Here is a 19743-nt window from a genome sequence, read left to right on the forward strand (position 1 = left end):
CAACAGAAATCTGTGTTTCATAAGTGACAAAACACGGTGATCGATCATTTAAGGCCAGTCATAGGCTGGTGTGTGCAAATGTGGCTGCTGGTTGCATACATCTACATGCACATTATGTTCCTGTGCCGTAACGACCGTAGCTTTGCCTTTTCAGGAGAACTCTGTGGAATTTCTTGTGTTTGCAGTGACTGTTTATCTCTGCAGGAGATGCTAATAGCACATTTGTGAGTGAGAGTCCACCTCTGACCTTGGTTTGTCTCATTGTTCCCTCTTGCTTGAATGGCTAGCTTAAATGATTCGTTATTACTAAATATTATTATACCAGCATATCATATGTATGTGCACGTACAGCCTTGATGCCCTGAATCTAAATGAGACTTTAGTTCTTTAATCACTGTTTTGTTGAAACTAGTGCTGTCAGCGTTAACCTTATTAAAATGACGTTAACGCCATAACCGCATTAACGCAACAAACCTCCGTTAGCGAGTTAGCACGGATCGCCCGTGCGTGGGGCTGCACAGTGTTAACGAGCGATCCGCGCTAACCGCCTAACGTAGATTTGTCGCGTTAATGCGGTTATGGCATTAACGTCATTTTAACGAGGTTAACGCTGACAGTACTAGTTGAAACATGAGAAAATGCAGGTTAGAGAGCTCACTCTGTTTGGTTTGATCAAAGGATGCTCAATTTTAAAATGCGGTTAGAGATTCTGTCCGTCCATAAAATAATCAACTTATTCTTGTCAAGCTAATAGACATTTAGACCCGGACCACGTGTACGAGGCTTTATTATGGTAAATATGGCAGCTTGTATGTAGTTTGGCCATGGGTAAAACTGGGCCTCTGAAAAACTCTGGATTTTGTAAATTCCAGGTTGTGGGAAAATAAAATATTTATGTGGGGAAAATCCAGTTTATCCTAATATTGTTTTTTTCTTTCCCCTACAAAATGATTTGAATATGTCAGCTTTGCTTCGTGCGGACACATCACATACGAAGGCTTTTCATACCAGCAGCTCTGTAACGTGATAGTAGTGAGTAAATGACTGTTTGTTTTGGTGCCGTGTGAACACACGAGTGTTTTATCCTCTTGATGAAGATGGATCACATAACACAGTCATCATGTGAAGATAAATCTCTCCGCTGGTGTTGTTTTGATTACCACGCAGTGTCAGTGACCATCTAGCTTCATCCTGCTTGTTTTTTTTATGAGGAGGAAACGGTATCAGTCATCATGTTATTGAGCGTGCGCCCTAGCTGGAGAGCAGAGGCAGAGCCGGCTGGCTGCAGTACAGAGTGCCTCATCATCACTCACTCTGATGACTGATACCTCTCGCAAAACTGCCTCTGGTCACCTTCTTTGTCAAACGGCAGATTATCTCTCAGGGCACACCTGACAGGCCGGCTACATGACAACAGGCAGATGTCAGCGCTGGGCCATGTGATCTCGTGTTGCTGGTGTGATTTTAATACAGAACTGCTTAAACAAATAAATACAAAGAACCAGGATCTGCTGTGCTCGTTTTTAGCTCCATATCTTCATTCTTGGTAGTTTGCATGATTCACAGAGCAATCCACATATTAATAATGATAGTTTATTAATAATTATTGAGTAATTATTTAGGTTGTACCAGGCCTAGAGGCGACATCACTGCTCATCCACTAACTGAAAGCTACTTTAGCTCCTCCCCCTTTAAGGCTGTCACCACTTTCCTCTGATTGCCTTCTGCTCATCAACAGAAAGCTTAAGTAGCCAGTGGGCGGGGCTTCTGTGCTTCATGTGACCAACTGTAGATATCCACTCTCACTGACATTATGAAGATCTGGGAGTACAGAACAATCTGAAGTGGAGCGTTTACAGAATTGGGAAGACTTTAGACTCCAAAGGAGTATCTACAGCTATGCTGACCTTTATTAAGACCACGTTATTAAAAAGTAACCACCACTACAACAGGATGTATAACAGAAAATAAGGGATTGAAATGTGTAAATGTTTAGACGTTACCATTGTGCCTTTTCTCAGGGTGCTCTTCCTTTTGATGACGACAACCTGAGAAACCTGCTGGAGAAGGTGAAGCTGGGAGTTTTCCACATGCCTCACTTTATCCCTCCAGACTGTCAGAACCTTCTGCGTGGCATGATTGAAGTAGACCCCATCAAGAGGCTGACGGTAAGCTGCTGCAGTCTGCCCACGTCACATCACCCCCTGGCCCGATTCGTTATAGACCCGGAGAGGACTGAGGTCCTCCATCAGCGTGACTGTGGTCGCTTTGCATTTTTATGATCTCCGGCTGCTGCCTTAGGAACTACATGCTGCACTTTTGCTAAATTTAGCACATTTGCACTGTGACTGACCTTGCAGCTACTGTTCTTTCCTTTCATCTAAAACCAAAGATTTGTTTAGAAGACAATCATTGCAAATATAACAAAAGTACTGTTAGATAATCTGCTTTCACTTCATTTTCTTCTGCAGGTTAAGCAGCTGTGTTAGGCATCATACCGCAGCTGATAAATCTGTAACTCAAGAGTAAGAACAGCATAAAAGTGTAAAACGAAATCAAACACCAAAGAAATGATAAACAAGTCACAGAGAAACTATTTTTAAAAACTAGTTTTATAAAGAAGATTTGAAAGAAAAGGCTTTTAAACTTTTACACTGCGAACCTCCCTTCCTGCATCTGTTTCCCTTTATTCCAGCTAAGTCATAGCCTAGGTTTACTTCACTGCAGTTAGCCGGACGGTGGCTGTAGGGTCTGCTCCTGTTCATTGCTCCTGAGCTTTAAAAAGGCTGGAAAAAGCTGCAGCGTGCAGTTAACCAGCATGCTCACCAGTGTGCCTCGTTGTGGTGAAGTGGACACTGGATCCTGCAACTTAATGCTGTTTGATAAAGACGCCCATTCCCTGGATCTTCAGAGACCATTGAGCCTGCTCGTCTTTGTCAGTTTCACTTGGAAATCATTCATTAATGTTTATTTGTCCTTACAGTTGGAGCAGATCCAGAAGCATACGTGGTATCTGTGAGTACAGACACTTGAGTTTATTTTCGTCTGCTTCTGTCTTGGTTCAGTGTGTACGTGCATGTCCGCTTAAAGTGATGTGATGAAAGAAAAACGCCACAGCAGATAATGCAGAATGAAAATAATAAGAGTGTTTTTTGAACTCTCTGATGGAGACCTCTCAGAGAGGAATCGTGTCCATTAGTCCTGAGAGTGAGAGCTGTGTTTGCTCCAACGTTGAGAGGCCAGATCATCAGGATGCTCTAATGCACCTCTGATTTCTAATGGATGTAATATTTCTGGATTTTAAAACTCAAATTATTTTGATTTGAAATCACACAGAGGGTCACACAGTTCAGTAAAACCTTATTTCACTGATTTTTGCCATCTTACTAAACATTTTAGATTGAATTTTTGTGTCACCACCAAAACACCACCACCACCACTAAAACTCTTACTGTGTATAAATGTATCCTCTTATCAAAAGCAAGTCTTGCCAGATTTTTGGCCTGCTTGAAAAACCTCTGTGCATCTTTGGTTCGATTACTTTACTACTTACTAACTTTCCACCAAATTTAACTTTTCAAAAGCTTTTTCTGATCATTGAATTTAAGGACTGAGCTTCTCTTTTGTTGGGAAGCTTTAGTGTCTTCACCAGAGCGTTTGATTGTGCGGTTTATGTTGCAGAGCTGGAAAGAACGAGCCAGAACCCGAGCAGCCCATCCCCAGGAAGGTGGCCATCAGAACACTCGCTTCGGTCGAAGAGATCGACCCCGACGTCCTGGAGAGCATGCACTCCCTGGGCTGCTTCAGAGACAAGGACAAACTGACCAAAGATCTGCTGTCTGAGGAGTGAGTGACAATCAAGGGACGAGGGAGCAAAAAGTCATTTACAAAACCACACATGAAGCAGATTGAAAGGGTGGGAGGCGCTGAGACGGAGAAGAGAAATATATTAGAGACTGCTTGACAAACTGTCAGCTTGATGAATTATTTCATTTAATATCTTGCGATGATCAACCGTCTTTTTGTTCCAGTCTCAACTGCTGGGTGCTCAGCTCACGGTCATCTCTCTTTGTCTCTACAGGGACAACCAGGAAAAGATGATCTACTTCTTGCTACTGGACCGGAAGGAGAGGTATCCCAGCCACGAGGACCAGAACCTGCCACCACGCAACGAGATCGGTAGGCCAGTCTAACCAATATCTGTCATTGGTCCATACATGAATGCCTCAACGACTATTTGGTGTTTTGCTAATATCTTTGGAACGCATGGTCATTAGCCCCACATGACTGAATTTTAATACCTTTGGTCATCCCCTTAACCCCTTAGGGTTTGGCTCAGCAGGTTTTGTTAACATGCTAAGCATGTTTATACAGTAAATCAAACTAGAGTAAGGCAAATGAAGCAATGAAGGTTTTAAATGCCAACATTTTTTTTGATCCCATATGTTTTGATTTTTTTTAATTATTTCATCCAGGATTGCCACAAACCTATTTTACAAAAAATATACGTGTTGTTTGGTTCCAGTTTTGAACTATCTCTATTAACTTTGAAAGCAACTCAAATCTACCAATAACCTGTTGTCTGTCAGTGTCCATGCCAATTTAAACTAGTTTAATTAAGGAGTAGCATTCAGACTCCATCTTATAGAGATTAAGTATTATCTGCATTTCTGTTTGAGTAAGTTCCTACTAATTTTTATTTTAATATTAATAGAAACTAGCAACTTAAAAAAGGTGTTTATATTTAATTCATTCAGGTTCATCAAAACTGATGGCTATCCGGTCTTTAAGTCTGATGTCATTAGCCATGTCTGGGTCCAAACTCTGCTTCAGGTCCCAAAGTCAAATGAACACTGCAGCATCACTGAGAGTTAAAAACTGTCTAAATTCTTTCATCTTTAATAAAATAATCAGCGTTGCTGCTTTATCAGGTTTAACAATTAATTTTAACATCCAGGCATCCATTAAAATAGAATTTATTACATTTAACGATGTTAGACGTTAGCAGGAAGTTAGCTTGCTAGTTTCCACCTAAACCTGATATAGCATGTTCTGACTGAGAGATTTTGGAAACAAATTCAAACGTACAGCTCTGCTATCACTTCCAACATAAATGAAGACAGAAAACTAAACAGCAGTGACGTTTGTAGGGTTACTGAAGTTGGGCTAGCCTTTATATAATGATGTGCTACGTGGTGGCTAGCAACACAGCTATGTTAGCATAACATTAGCACAGTGAAGCTGGAGGATGAACGCTAACTTTTTTCCACTCGATAAAAGTTAACGTGAGGGTTCCCGATGGTTAGAGACAAATGTAATCGCATGGCAGGATGCTGTAAACGGACCAAACTTCAGTCAGGAGAACAACTGAGATAATCCATCCACAATACGAGGTTAGTCATTAATATACTGCTGCATGGGCTGGGCTGTAGTAGTTACATGTAAGGGTTTAAAAACCGAGCTTTAAAATGAACAATGGTAATAAAAACTGAGAGCGATCACTGACTGTTTTTAGAGGTTTGTTGAGATTAAGTAGAACAAGATACAAACATTTTAAAACACAACAGCCTTATTAAACGCAGAGTAGTTTGGACCCGGAAGCAGGATTAATCACGTCATCACTTATAGTAAGCTAGTTTATGACTGTCTCTCTAGTTAGCCGATTTTCTATAAATGTAGGTTTGCCATTTTCACTTTTCATGCTGTTAGTGACTTTTGCTTTGGTTTTTGCTTGGATAGTTAGTTAAATACACTCTTTTTATGAGTATAGCTCTGTGGTTAGCTATCTTTTTGTGGAAGAGTGCAGAGTGAGCTAGCTAACAAAGCTACACAGTCTTTGTGTACTACATGTAGAACCTTTTTTCATCAATTTTTGTTGTTACTACTAGTTTAAAAATACGTTTTTGGAAATGACATACATACACACACATTTTTTTTTTGCCTGTCCCGTTTGGATCTTTAGCCGTCAGAATTGTTGTCTGAAGGCCAAGAAAGATGCCAAGCGGATTTACTTTACCAAGTGGATCATCATGGCCTTGCCATATTGGTCCATTTGATTGACCTTTATTATAATTATGTATTTATTTGATTTGATTTTTGGTTGTTACAGACGGGACAGACATGACTGGGGGATAGGACAGGGAGAAAGAATGAAAGAAAGAGAGGGAGAGAAAGAAAAATAGAGGCGAGGAGAGATGGTGAGAAAGGGGGGGGGACAAGAAAAACAATCAAAACACCTGGATCACCTGTATGACGATAAAAAACCAGAAGAGAAAACAAACAACAAAGAGCAACATAATAAAAACAACACCATCACAATAAACTAGATAACAGTAGATAACAGTAAATACTAAATATTACATGTTATTGTGCAGTACGCAAGATTGACAGTGCACAATGTGCTTTGAGGTAGCAGCCAAGAAAGGTGTAGATTGTGTCTGTGAACACCTGTGTGTACACCTGTGTGGATCAGCATGCTTGTATTCAAAGGGTTTCTCCTTGTAACGATCTGCCAGGGAGTGTCATCAGTATTTTAATGTGTTGAAGTAAAATTTAGCTAATGTTAGCCATTTAGGAAAAAGCTAATTTACCAAATTAAAGCTAAATATATGCTAATACAGTCATGTTTTGACATACTGATTAGCTTTTTAATGTGAAACTGATAATAGCTGCGATACCAAGAAAAGGTATTTTGTGTTTGTTTGCTATCTTCTTTATCCATGAGCGTCTTCCTTCCACAGAAAAAAGTAAGTGGAAAATCCTGACTAAATGTATGTCAAATGACAAAATTTGGTATGCTTGTCCAAATACAGGAACGCATTTTGTTTTCTACTCTGCTCCTTTAAAGTGGTGTCCTAGGTTACATGTAGAGGGATAAAAAGAGCATAATGAATAGCTTAGGGGGCTGAAGTGTTCTGATAAACTGAACCTTTCAGTTAGTATTTCACCTTTAATTTACTGTTTTATATCAGCTTTATGAGATTCTACCATTTGATAAATATAGAATAACGTGTTATTTTTATATTCTTCTGACTGTTTTTTGTTTTTTAATGATCACTTTTAATGTTTTTGCCTTTGTCTTTTTCCTTCTCATCTCGGCTCACCCTGGGCCCGCTCAGCAGACCCTCCCAGGAAGCGTGTAGACTCCCCCATGCTGAGCCGTCACGGCAAGCGGAGGCCGGAGAGAAAGTCCATGGAGGTGCTGAGCGTCACAGAGGGAGGGTCTCCTGTACCGGTGCGGCGAGCCATCGACATGGCCACACACGGACAGAGGTAAAAGACCGAGATTGGCACGTGTGCTCGTGTGCATGGACAAACATGTTTCTCCAGGTCAATCAAGGCTGTTTGCTGTTGTTTAAAGTGTCATTGATGAGTTTTGAATTGATTATCAGTTATGATAAATAATGCATTTAATCACAGTTTACAGCACTTTATCAAAATTGGACTGGTCTTTTAAAAATATTAATTTCACACGTGTACTGTTTGCCCTCAGTACGACTTTACTTCAATCTTTCGTTTCACTGAGCTCTGTCAGGTTTACTGGGAAGTCTCTCAAACAGCTGTAAGTCCTTCCATGCTTCAGTGAACTGTGGTTAAATACATGATGCATTATTCTTTCTCTGGTGGTGTCAGACATACAATACACATCACAGAAGGCTTGATGTAATCTCTGGGTTTAGATCTGCCTGAGACTAACGGTGCACTCTTAGCTCTGGCGGAAATTCATCACAGATGTTGAAATGCATGGACCGGTCTCTCAGGTTTGTGCGTGGTGTGGGTAAAGTGTGCATGGAGCATGCAGGACAAGAAGCATCCCGGTTTGAGAAGCTGTGAACTGAAATCCATTTAGCAAGCGGGCGTGCACGAAATCTGTGGATGTTTTTGTAGTCGAGCTGTGACAAAATAATGGAGGAGATTGTAATCCATGTGTTTCCTGCTTCCTAATAACCTTGTATGGACATGGGTGTACACACATATACTGTATGACAAACAGAAAAAAATAGATGATAATGTGAAACCCTACATGACGAGCTGAAGCAACAGCATGTTGTTTACTAGAGGAGTGAGGTATTAGTATGAGACAAATGTTCTAAATCTTCTAAAAACATATATATATAAAAAATATCTTATTAACTTATTATCTGATCTAATGCGAGTGAGCGGTCTTCATCAGTCCTGGCTCTGCAGCTCCCTCACCAAAACCAGAGTAGGAGTGAAAATGCAGCTGAGGATCAATCCCATGCTGCAGGAAACGGCAGACGATGTCCAAACTGTATTGTCGTTGTCGGGGGTTTATGTGTGAAAACAAGCTTTCATCAATCTACCACATTAAATTACTTACTTTATATTCAGATGCAGTAGAAACGATTGATGGAGCATCAATTTATTGGCCTGATGGACTTCTGTAGCCAATGGTTGACACTGTGGTGGCTGTATGTGTTTTTTATATTATCTGTGTATTTAAAAGAGAGCAAGCTAACACATTTAATTCAATATATGCTCTGGATGTGTTTTGAGTAATTTATGGTGTCATAGAAGAGGTTAAGTAGAAGGAGCTGAAGATCTTTGTGGTTCTCTTTCATAGCATTCGTTTCCTGTCTCATTATGGGAATGTCTCTTGTGTGACCTTATCAGAAGCTCAAATGCCTTTATGCCAGCTACGTGATGCCCAGACAGTGGGATAGCTCAGTAGGTAGAGTGTTTGCCCCATGACCGGAAGGTCGGGGGTTCAAATCCACCAAACGGCTACCTTGAGGTACCCTTGAGCAAGTTACCGTCTCTGCACACTGCTCCCGGGCGCTGGATTGGTATCTGCTCACTGCTTCTTCTCGTTTTTAACAGAAGAGTGGAAAGACACCTGTGCTATTGGGTGCTAGCATACAAGGAGTAGCAATACTGTCCTGTGGCTAATGTTGGTGTCAAGTAGCAATACTTTCACCCCGGGAGGTAGCAATCTTTTCCCAAAGCAAAGTAGCAACACTTTGCTAATAAAGGTACCACTAGCTTTATCATCAGGTAGCAATACCCTTCGGCGCTAACGGTTTCTCACATTAGGTAGCAATACCTGTAGAAAAGTACTTTTCACCCCATGCTAGCTGAAGAATAGCAATATTCTCTGGACTTTAGTGAGTTGTAGAGCTCGCTAACATTCACAACTCTCTAGCTAACCATGGCTATGACTGACAACAAAGTTGCAAAACTTTGTCCTTGCAGCAAGTAGATTTCTGCCTGGGATACACACCCCGTGTGTGCGGCATGCCTTTGCTTATCGCATGCACAAGCTACCATGACATCCATACACAACTGTATCCAACGCGCGGCTTTCACACACAAACTACTCCGCCACAGGCTAGCTCACCAGGCTAACCTGTCGGGTGGCGACCCTTTGCTGTGTGAGGCTGCTGTGGCGCAAGGAGAAATTTAAATGCCCAATGATTTGGCCGCAACACCAAGCCCGAGCTGGGCAGATGCAGACCCTCACCCCATCGTCACTGCTTTCCCGTCACTGGAGACACATGGAATATGTGAATTTTTCCCCCATGCTTGAGTCACCCTGGATTGGAGATGCTAACGAGGACAAAGATGAGTCAGGTGACACGGAGCTCCTGCAGTCTGACGATGAGGAGGAAGAGTCCAACTCCTTGGCTAGCATCAGCTTGGTTGAAAAGCCCTCGGCTACCGGTGAGGTAGAAAAATCTGCACTGCCGTCTCCCCTGGACATGCAGGACGTGTGCAAGCGCACAGCTGCTAGGCTCAACATCCCGTGGCACGGCGTGCAAAGCGAGGTTGTAAAATCTCGTTTTGATGGTGAGAAATATCCAAAGGCAAAAAAGACGGGAAAGCATGTGTTGCCCGTTTCCCCAGAGCTACTTGATGAGATATAAGTGATGGGGAAAGAAAAGACATACAGCGAAAAACACCCCATCGTGGGGAGCTCCCTTCTGGTTTGTGAGAGGATGGAGTCAAATGCCACAAGTGGAACTGTTAATATTGAGCCATCTTCACCTGAAGACATCTATGTCCTCATCACCCCATCCCTCCTCTCCAAGACAGACCGCTTCCAGTCTAGCCTTACAAATAAAGTGCTAAAAGGCAGCAGGTCTGTGGGTAAGAGCCCACAACGCCGCCTCTATGCTAATGGCTTACCAAGCCAAGCTAGAAAAGGACATGACAGCTAAATCAGATACCACAGTGTGGGAAGAAAACTGCGTCATAACTCACCACGTCCTCCACCTCCACAAGGTAGCTGTACAGGCTGCTGGGAGAGCCATGGGTCTCATGATTATCCAGGAGCCGACACTCTGGCTCGGGCTCACCAACCTGCTGACTAAGAAAAAAGAGGAGCTCCTCGACACCCCTGTCGCCCCTCAAGGACTCTTCGGCGCGGCTGTTATATCATTGCAGAAGAGATGTGAGGAGAAAAAGAGAGGTGACAAGGCTCTTCTCTAGGGCCTTGGGCCGCTGTGCCTCTACCCAGGTCCTTTTCAGAGCAAGTTCAATGGGACATGTTCCACACAGAAGGCAGAACCCGGGCCGGCGTTGACGTCACTGGACCTTTCAGAGGGAAACAGCAAAAGATTGCAGTGTTGTTTCACAAGCACGTCTCTCATGCATTCTGGATTAAACTGCGATAATGCAGACGTGCCCGTTGCCTCCGTCGCAGGTGAGGAAGATGACAGGACACCGGGATGGCGAATGTTGGCAACCACAATAGTGCAGCCTGCGTGAGCTTTGAGATCACCTGGTCTGCTGTGTTCTTGTTGTCAGAACATGAAAAACTGTTTCTCTTCATATAAAGCAAATTGTACATTTGCAGTATATATTTTTCTTGTTCAAAAACCATATTCTAAATGCTGACATATGCTATGCTGGAGTTTTCATACAAATTGTTGTACGCTGCTCTGCTCGTGATGAGCTGCACTCAGCAGGTGCTGTCTGATTTGTTACACTTCAGCAGCTTTAACAGCCAGAAAGCCCACGCGTCTGGCTGCGTTCTCCTATTTCTGAGGATGATTCAGACAATAAAGCTGAACATTACAGCTTGTAAAAATGTTTCAGAGGTGCAAAAATACAGAAACTGATTGTTTACGGTAAGGGAGTGTGTTGAATGTCCCACTGACTCCAGCATGATCCATGAATGTGTGTCTCCTCTTAATTTTTGACTCCTTAGTTCTCGATCTCTGCATGTATTTGAGGTTTTTTAGTTCTTGGGTTCTTGGTAATTTCTGTCTTGTTTTGTTTTAGTTTCACAGTAATAAATTAGTTTCAAGATTTATTTTTTAACAGGCTCGCATGTTGCACATTAGGTTTTCCCTTGCTTGACTGCCTTTCTGTCTATCTCTTGATTTTTCTTTTCTGCCCCCTTTTTAGCAAATCTGTTTTCAGTAAGAGCTTGGATATCACAAACGCTAACTGCAGCAAGGAGGAAAGGTATTGGATTTCTGAGTTTCTGTGTTGTTGTCTGTGTTATTTTCTTCCCACTCATCTCTTTGGTTTTTCTTATTGCTTGCGAAAGTTCGTCACACCTTTGTCTTTCACTTTTAGATGTAGCATGTGGTTCCTCATAGAAAAAGTTTATTTACCTTTTGTTATGAAAATCTGTCTGTGGCCACTCAAATATTTGTCATTGCTTTTGCATCATTTTTACATTAATTGATCATCTAAAAAACCCACATTGTGACCAAAGCAACGCCACAACAAGATATTCTCTTTACTAACAAATCACTTCAGACGCTCAATATAAATACGACATTAAGAAAAACAAAAACATCCCCAAAAAGAAACACAATCAACATTTTTAACAGCTAATGTCAATAATATTTTATTTTCTGGACAAAGATGGAGAAAGTCTTATTTTGTTATTAGTGGATTGAAATCTCTGGAGACAGGCGAGCATCATTTCTCTCAGCACCGTCGTTGGCTCCGTTTTTTACTACCTTTGAACTGAAGGAACAGAAAACTGAAGATTTTGAAGAATGATATTTATGTAATGAGTTTGGGTCTCCGGAGAGTGACATCACTTATAAATGCATTGGTCCAAATAAAGGTAAGGCAGTGACTCGGTGTTACTGCCTTTGACAACATATTTTCCTCATATTTTAATAAATAAAAATCAATTTTATGTTTGGGTAAATGCAACCCTACTTCAAAAAACAGGTTACAAATATTTCCATTACAATCCTGGTGAATAAGTCTAAAATCATTTTGGTGGATCACGTTTACCTTTTCTGTTTTTGTCTAAATGCTGTAGTCAGTTTTCAGCTTTCTTCTTATATGTTCTGACTTCTTTTCATTTTAGGGCCACTGTAGGTGCCCCTTATTTACTGTAAATGAATCCGTCTGTGTGAAGAGTGCCTGGACAACAACAACTTTTACATGATGTTAGATAGGGCTGTGCGATATGACCAAAACCTCATATCCCGATATAAGAATTCTATCGTCCGATAACGATATAAATCACAAAAATGTAACATTTTCTGTCAATTCTGTGAATCTCGTCTTGTGTGAAGTGTTTCCAGCTGGGCGTCATGTAGCTGGAGTCGAGTGTTTTAACCGATGCATGAAACGATACATTTTTAGACATAAGTTGTAACGGCGCCGTTTTCTTTGTGAGTATTTATTACACGGCGTGCTGCGGGGGAAAGCCTGTTCTAACGTTTGAGTCTAAGGTTTATTTTTTAGCACCTGGCGGCTCTTTTTTACTTCATCCGTAAATAATCTGCTCTTTCACGTGATTCAGTTTATTTTGAAAAGTCTCAACAGGATCTTGAGCTTTATTGTGAAAGGTTTATGTGGAACATAAACAAGCGGACACGCGATGCTGTTACCGTCGTTGTTGCTAACGACAACGCATAAAAACAGGCGCTTGTCCGTCCGTAGTGTGGTGATATTAAATATAAGAGAAAGAGAGAACTTTAAGAAATGAATATAGCCACTACAGTGACCATCAAAACCATGAAAAAATATTGCCGTAAACAGTTTATTTTGCGACAACACAAAACAAACGATAGCGTAAAATGAAACGATAGACGTTTTTATATCGTCATCCGATATATATCGTTATATCGAACAGCCCTAATGTTAGAATTGTAGGGACAGACTACAAAAGGCCCTGGTGTCCATCAGTGCATAATAAGACAAAGTGGATACAAATGGAAACTCAGGTGTATTGTGTCAGATAGTATTGGATCTAAACAGTATTTGGATCCAAGTAGCATGATGTAAAATGGTCACGCTGTTATCAGAAGCCTATATCAGTGTGAGCAGAGTATTCTGTTCACGCTGAAATCTGAAAAATGGCACACGATGAGTTTTGCACGCCCTTCCTCTTTGGTGTTGCTTCCTCAGCCGCTGAGAGGCAAACACAATTTTTAGGTCAACTTCCTGCCTCCGTGTCTAACAACGCCTCCTCCCCTCCTAACATCTTCACTCCATATCGTGTGTGTGTGTGTGTGTGTGTGTGTGTGTGTGTGTGTGGAGGAAGTACTGGCAAACAAACAAACTTTTTTGCACTTTGCCAGTGTGTTTTTCCAATGATGCATGGGGAGGGTTGTGTATAATGATTTGTGGATCCTCCCTGTGCGGCTGAACACAAGTTTGTCTATGGATTTGTGGCCTTAATGGAGATTAGCATAAATTAATTGCTTTGAATGCAGATGGAGCATAAACACGAGATGAAAATGAGGTTCACAGTCCCACTGAACAGCTTTTTATCTTGCTCGTCATCTAACTGGGAATATCCATAAAATGAAGCTTGTTGTGCCCACGAACAAACATCACCAGCAACAAACCAGGAATCCATTTTCCCGTTTCAGAGATGAGCTAGCGTTAGCGTCCTGGGTTTGTCCTGGATGGGCGCCACCGTTGATGAATTGCGTGTTACAAAAGAGCTCCTCTCCCTGGCGGGAGCCATGATTTAACGTAACATCAGCGCGTGCTTCCTCAGCATGAGGACGCAGAGCAGATAGAATATGTATGATTCTGCAGTATTATACTCTGTGGGACTGTATCACAGCGGGGCTACAGACAATAATGGAAAACAAAGAGCTTTTAAAATCATGAGGTAGTTGATACAATTAGCAGATTTTCAAAAAGTTAGGTTTGATGCTTCCAACTTCTCACGTAATGATTTCTTAACTCCAATTATTTATTTGTTTTTGCTCTTCGGTTATTTTAAATAACTTTGATGGTCCAGTTTTTGGGTTGAAAAACAAACATCATGAATGAACTGTGATTTCATCATTTCTTTAAAACTCTTTAAAACTATAAATGTTAGCTGCTGGTATATTTCTTTGCATAACCAGAAGCGCCATATTTGGATAAAACGATCAAGTAATTCTAAGAAGCTTAGGTAGCAAACTGCATTCAGAAAGAGCACTGGTGCAGTGCACAGACACACACATCTGCTAATTAGTTCAAATTGATATAATTTCACTCACCAAAACAAACATCGTCGATGATCTGTACCATTTAGTAAGTCATTGTTTGTCAGGTGTTTTCATTAAAAAATAGCCTAAAAGGTACTGACGGCACAAACAGGCGAGAGGCACAGTTCAGTGGCTCCGATTAGATGCAAAGATGAGGCCTGTCAGAAAGTGTGAAACGACCCATAGTTGGGCTAGCAGGCTTTAAATATACTCTGTAATGCTGTTAAGTTAGGCATTTTAAAATGAGACTCTGAGAGAGACCTTTGTTTAATTCATTTGGAAATAATATCAGTTTTTAGTTGCAGTTCACTGGTAGGAAACATAAGCAGTGATCACATTTAACGAGGTGCGTCTATATATTTAAATTAATGATAGCTGCTTCAATTGAAAGATTAGAAGTGGTTTTATTAACACAGGCTCACCATCAGGTGTTTGATGTTCGTCTGTACTTCTTAAATACGTAAATCATCAGCATGTTTAAGTCAGACTAATTCATCATGTCATTAAAAAAACAAGATTAATGTAATTTTCTATTTCAAAAAGACAAAAAAATCTGGATGATGAATCAAGTAGCACAGCAGCAGTTAGGCAGATGTTTTATTTCACTCACAGCTGAATTCAATTAAAGTAGAATGTTGAGTTCAGATGTAAAAATACTGTTTATAAAAGCTTTACACAAGCAGAAGAAGCTAATTGATTTCTAACAACTTGCTAATATTTGTTTTAGAAGTTTCTTCAGCTGCATCGCTGTAGAGACGCTAAAGCAGCCAAAGAGAGAACATTTCAACATCGGCATTTTAAATATTATGTAAATATTATTATTATATTATTTAAATAATATTATTATTATAATATTATCCATCCATTCGCTTCCGCTTATCCTTTTTCAGGGTCGCGGGGGGCGCTGGAGCCTATCCCAGCTGTCATAGGGCGAGAGGCGGGGTACACCCTGGACAGGTCGCCAGTCTGTCGCAGGGCCAACACACAGGGACAGACAACCATTCACACTCACATTCACACCTAGTGGCAATTTGGATTATCCAATTAACCTATCCCCACAAGCTGCATGTCTTTGGACGGTGGGAGGAAGCCGGAGTACCCGGAGGGAACCCACGCAAACACGGGGAGAACATGCAAACTCCACACAGAAAGACTCCGGCCTGATGGTGGAATTGAACTCAGGACCTTCTTGCTGTGCGGCAACAGTGCTAACCACCGTGCCACCGTGGTTATAATATTATGGTTATAATGAAAATAGTAATAATAATGAAGAAACCATGGTTTCTTCATTATGACGGGGCAGCGTCATAGCTGTGAGCTCCAAATACTGCCTCGTGTGATGACAGCGCATCTTCAAAATCTAATTTGCAGTTGGCAATGTCATTTCTCCTTTATGAGAATTTTATTTATTTATTTTCTTATTTTTGTGTGTGTGCCTGTGTTTCTATCAGTCTGTCTGTGTCTTCAAGCATTTTTAATTATGATGTAGTGTTTTCATTTTTCACTGGCAACAAAGCCAAATCGTCTATGGGCAATTAAATCCCAAAGTCTTCAAAGACGTCAGCAGGTCTGAATGGTGAAAGTGGCGTACGGGCAAAAGCGAGAAGGGGGGGTGAAAAGTTAATGACACGTAAATGAAAAATGGAAACACTCATAAAAAGCAGAAAAGAGAAACCATGGTAATGAATTTTGCAGTAGCTCTCTGGTTCGGTGTGTGTGTGTGTGTGTGTGTGTGTGTGTGTGTGTGTGTGTGTGTGTGTGTGTGTGTGTGTGTGTGTGTGTGTGTGTGTGTGTGTGTGTGTGTGTGTGTGTGTTGTAACACTGACTGAGCTGCTCTGAACTATCTGAACTTTGGTTAAGGACATGAATTACTGAAGCCTTAAGTTGTCCTGTCACACCATAACTTTCCCCTCTAGTTGTATTAGCCACACAAAAGCTAAGATCCTTCAGAATCAATGGAAGTGAAAATCTCCACTAACCACTTCCCCTGTAACTAACCATTTACGGCCAGGTTAGCAGCCTCTTACTACCATATCTGTAATGGTCATTGCACTAAATCAAATAGAAAAAGAGCAACCCAAAGACGGGAAGAGAGCAGTCAGTGAAGTCTGTGGATAGAAATCATGAGAATGGAGCAGAAAAGTCCAAAAAACCACAAAAAAATTACTTGGTCAGGATATTTTGGATAAGCGGAAGAAGATGGATGGATTTCCACCATAGCCCACATTTCCATCAGGGCTATATTATAGGAATATATTATATTAAAGATAGCACCTTAACTCCAATGATCAGGAGAAAAGGCTGCACTTTGGAACAGACCAGCTCAGGGGAAGCTGAGTATATAGAAATGTGGAAGATGAATGTTGTCTGGATGAAACAATGAATGATTTAAACATTTTCAAAAAGAAAAAAGAAACTTGCTGAGGTCCAGAACTCATGCCAGCTGTAAAAAAAGCATGCTAGCTTAATGGTGCTTATTGTGACTGTGACCTGGGGGGGAAACAGCCTCGCTGACAAATGCATTTTTAGTTCAGTGCCCCACGAGGGCAGCTCAAGAAGTTTGGTTTGGAGAGCTTACAGATGTTGATAAGAGGAAAGGTTTCAGCAGGACGGAGACAATAAAATGTATTTGTAGAAGGGAAAAAAGGAAGAGCTACACAGAAAGGTTCAGCTCCTTTGGATGAAGTGTGTGTACATGTTTAGGCATCGCTGTGAGGACAGAAAATTGGCACTTGTGGGGACCAACAGTCACTTATGGGGACAAAGTGCCGTCCCCACGAGTTTGAAGACATTTTTGAGGCTCAAAATGTGGCTTTAGTGTCAGGGTTACAGTTAGGTTATGGTTAGGTTTAGGCTCAGGGTAAGCAGCAAGGGAAAGCATTATGTCAATGAGATGTCCTCACCAAGATATGAAAACAAGTGTGTGTGTGTGTGTGTGTGTGTGTGTGTGTGTGTGTGTGTGTGTGTGTGTGTGTGTGTGTGTGTGTGTGTGTGTGTGTGTGTGTGTGCTGCTTTGTACATTGTGGTATTGTGCATCATGCATACTGTCCACTTTGTGAATATTGATTTTACCTTGTGTGTGTGTGTGTGTGTAGGTCACGGTCAATCAGTGGAGCGTCCTCTGGTCTGTCCACCAGTCCTCTCAGCAGTCCCAGGGTAAGTATACGTCCCTTCCATGAAGTGATTGGTTCCCCACAAGCACCTTGCTGGCTGACTGGCTCTGCTGGCATATTGTTCCGCTCATACACACATACTTGTTCACATTTCCCTCCCATTGCCTCCCATCAGCAGCTCACATTGTGGACTTCATCATAAGCCTGTTTGACGTACAGCACAGCCTAAATGAGGGAAACGAGTGAGTTGTACATCATGTCCGGGCAGGTGAAGAAAGAAGAACTCTGCAGTGAAGCCAATCTGGAAATGTTAAACTAACTAAAGCATGAAAAGGCCAAAGCTGACTATATACAACTAACAAAGTCCATCTGAGAGCCATTTGTAGTTCTCTCATTGTAGCCTGCTGAAGATTCATAAGACTTCGTTTAGTTTTATTGAAAAAGTCAAAGCAGAAGGAAAAAACATGTCAGTAATTTTCTAACAGCTGGTCAGTGTGGGCTTCAGCTAACATTAGCTGGAGGAACTCGAGTAAATTTCAAGTTCTGCACATATGATATTAGAGTATCTGTCATAAAAATCCCCACAAAGTGCTCACTGTAACGACAAAACAAATCACTAACCATAAAAAACGAGTCCTCTGGTGAAATAACAGTACAGCTGCGGTAAATAGTCAATTAATTTATGTAACTCATCGAAGTTTAATAGCTTAATAATTTGAGTTTTCAGGGAAAAATGTTTTAAAAAGTATCTATCGAGTCTTCCATTGTAGTAAATGAAATGTTTTTTCAGTCATATGTCATAAACGCTCAGTTTTCCTAATGAGCCACTAGAATACGCCAGCGACCTCATCGCTACGAGGATAAATTAGTGTTTGCCTGTTGATTGAATTTAAATTTTTTTGTGTGTTTGGGTTCCGGCTGGTCACCAAACAATCAAATACTTTTTGCATTTTGTCCTTTCTTTCCAATGAACCACTTCTTCTTCTGAATAAACTCTAAATATTGGCTAAAACCAAATATTTGGAAACAAACTAACACGTGTATAATTCACTGTAATAACTTATGTTTAAAAAGTGAATGGTGAAATCGTCAGGGGAAACGTAATAAGACATTTAACAGATGCTATTTGTTGGGTTGATGATGATGTCGCTCCATTACTAACTAAAACAGTTTCCACCAAATTACTGAAAAACAAATCATAGTCAGTTGGTCATCTGTGGAAAATAAAAGATGCCCCTTTTTTATCTATATCGTCATCTAACTGCTCTGCAGCTGTGAAATAAATAAAGGCCTTCTTGTTCTTATTCTTTTTATTCTCGTTGTTATTCACAGCAGGCCGATCTGATTTAGGATCATTTGAACCCAGTGTGTGCTGCGCTGTACGTCACACAGAGCTTTAGATGAAGCGGGACCAGATCCATCTATGAGCGCAGACCAAACTGAGATCTGGCGATTAATATCCATGAAGAAGAGATTCTAATGACGTGGCAAATTAGTGGAAGAACACGTCTGTCAGTCTCTGAGAAAACCCTGCTGCAGAGTCAAAGCAGGGAGGAGAAGTGTGTGAATCAGTTCACAGCCTCCAGGTGCTGCTTTGCTGTTTCCTTAAAGTCATTCATTTTTACTAACTAACGCTCAGAAAGAGCACAGGCTGGGTATCGTAACATTTTCTATCCTGTGAGGACGTGCTGAAGTTTTATGTTTTGTCCTTGTGAGCCGCACATTGTGATGTGTGACACAGCGAACTAAAGAGGAGATAGATTGTAATCTTCAGCTCCTCTTCCTATAAGTGATGCTGATTCGTTCAACAGACCCACCTGAGTTTATTTGCTCAGTCTGTTTCATACATGCTGAAGAGAGGATGCTTTTGAAACTTCCTAAAAAGGTTACTGTTTTAATTACTGATAAGAATCAATGAGTAGCTGTTGAGTCTTCTGATGCATTTCTTTTTTCGGTAATAAGAAAAAACTGAATCTGAACTGCAGAACTCTCAGTGTTAAACTCTTACACAGACATGACTGTATTACTTTATACACATGCTATTCCAAGAACGGGCTGACAGCTCACCACAGGCTCTGCAGCCTCGCTGTTTTTGATTTGCTGAGGTCTGCTGTGCTGCTGCAGTTTGTTCAGCTGTGGATTCTCACTGCTCTGACCTGTCTTATCAGTGATCTGCTCATTCATCCCACAGTATTGTGCGTCAG

The 19743-nt window shown here is 41.1% G+C and overlaps 1 protein-coding gene across 9 annotated transcripts in view; it reads left to right on the plus strand.

Moving 5' to 3' along the window:
* LOC308397951 (serine/threonine-protein kinase BRSK2-like) overlaps positions 1–19743 on the plus strand; it is a 158572-nt gene that overhangs the window by 120895 nt on the left and 17934 nt on the right. For 6 of the 9 annotated variants that reach the window (XR_013971871.1, XM_080884241.1, XM_080884242.1 and 3 more), the window contains exons 8-13: positions 2022–2168; positions 2984–3015; positions 3682–3846; positions 4082–4179; positions 7119–7272; positions 17522–17582. Coding sequence is in view for 8 of the 9 variants with exons in the window: in XM_080884241.1 (XP_080740367.1) it covers positions 2022–2168; positions 2984–3015; positions 3682–3846; positions 4082–4179; positions 7119–7272; positions 17522–17582 (657 nt within the window). In the remaining variant the exon portion in view is untranslated. The remainder of the gene's footprint in view (positions 1–2021; positions 2169–2983; positions 3016–3681; positions 3847–4081; positions 4180–7118; positions 7273–17521; positions 17583–19743) is intronic. The other 3 variants (XM_080884246.1, XM_080884240.1, XM_080884245.1) reach the window with 1 other exon arrangement.

This window comes from Rhamphochromis sp. 'chilingali' (genome assembly GCF_963969265.1).
Source record: "Rhamphochromis sp. 'chilingali' genome assembly, chromosome: 6".
In the NCBI taxonomy this organism is placed as follows: Eukaryota; Metazoa; Chordata; class Actinopteri; order Cichliformes; family Cichlidae; genus Rhamphochromis; species Rhamphochromis sp. 'chilingali'.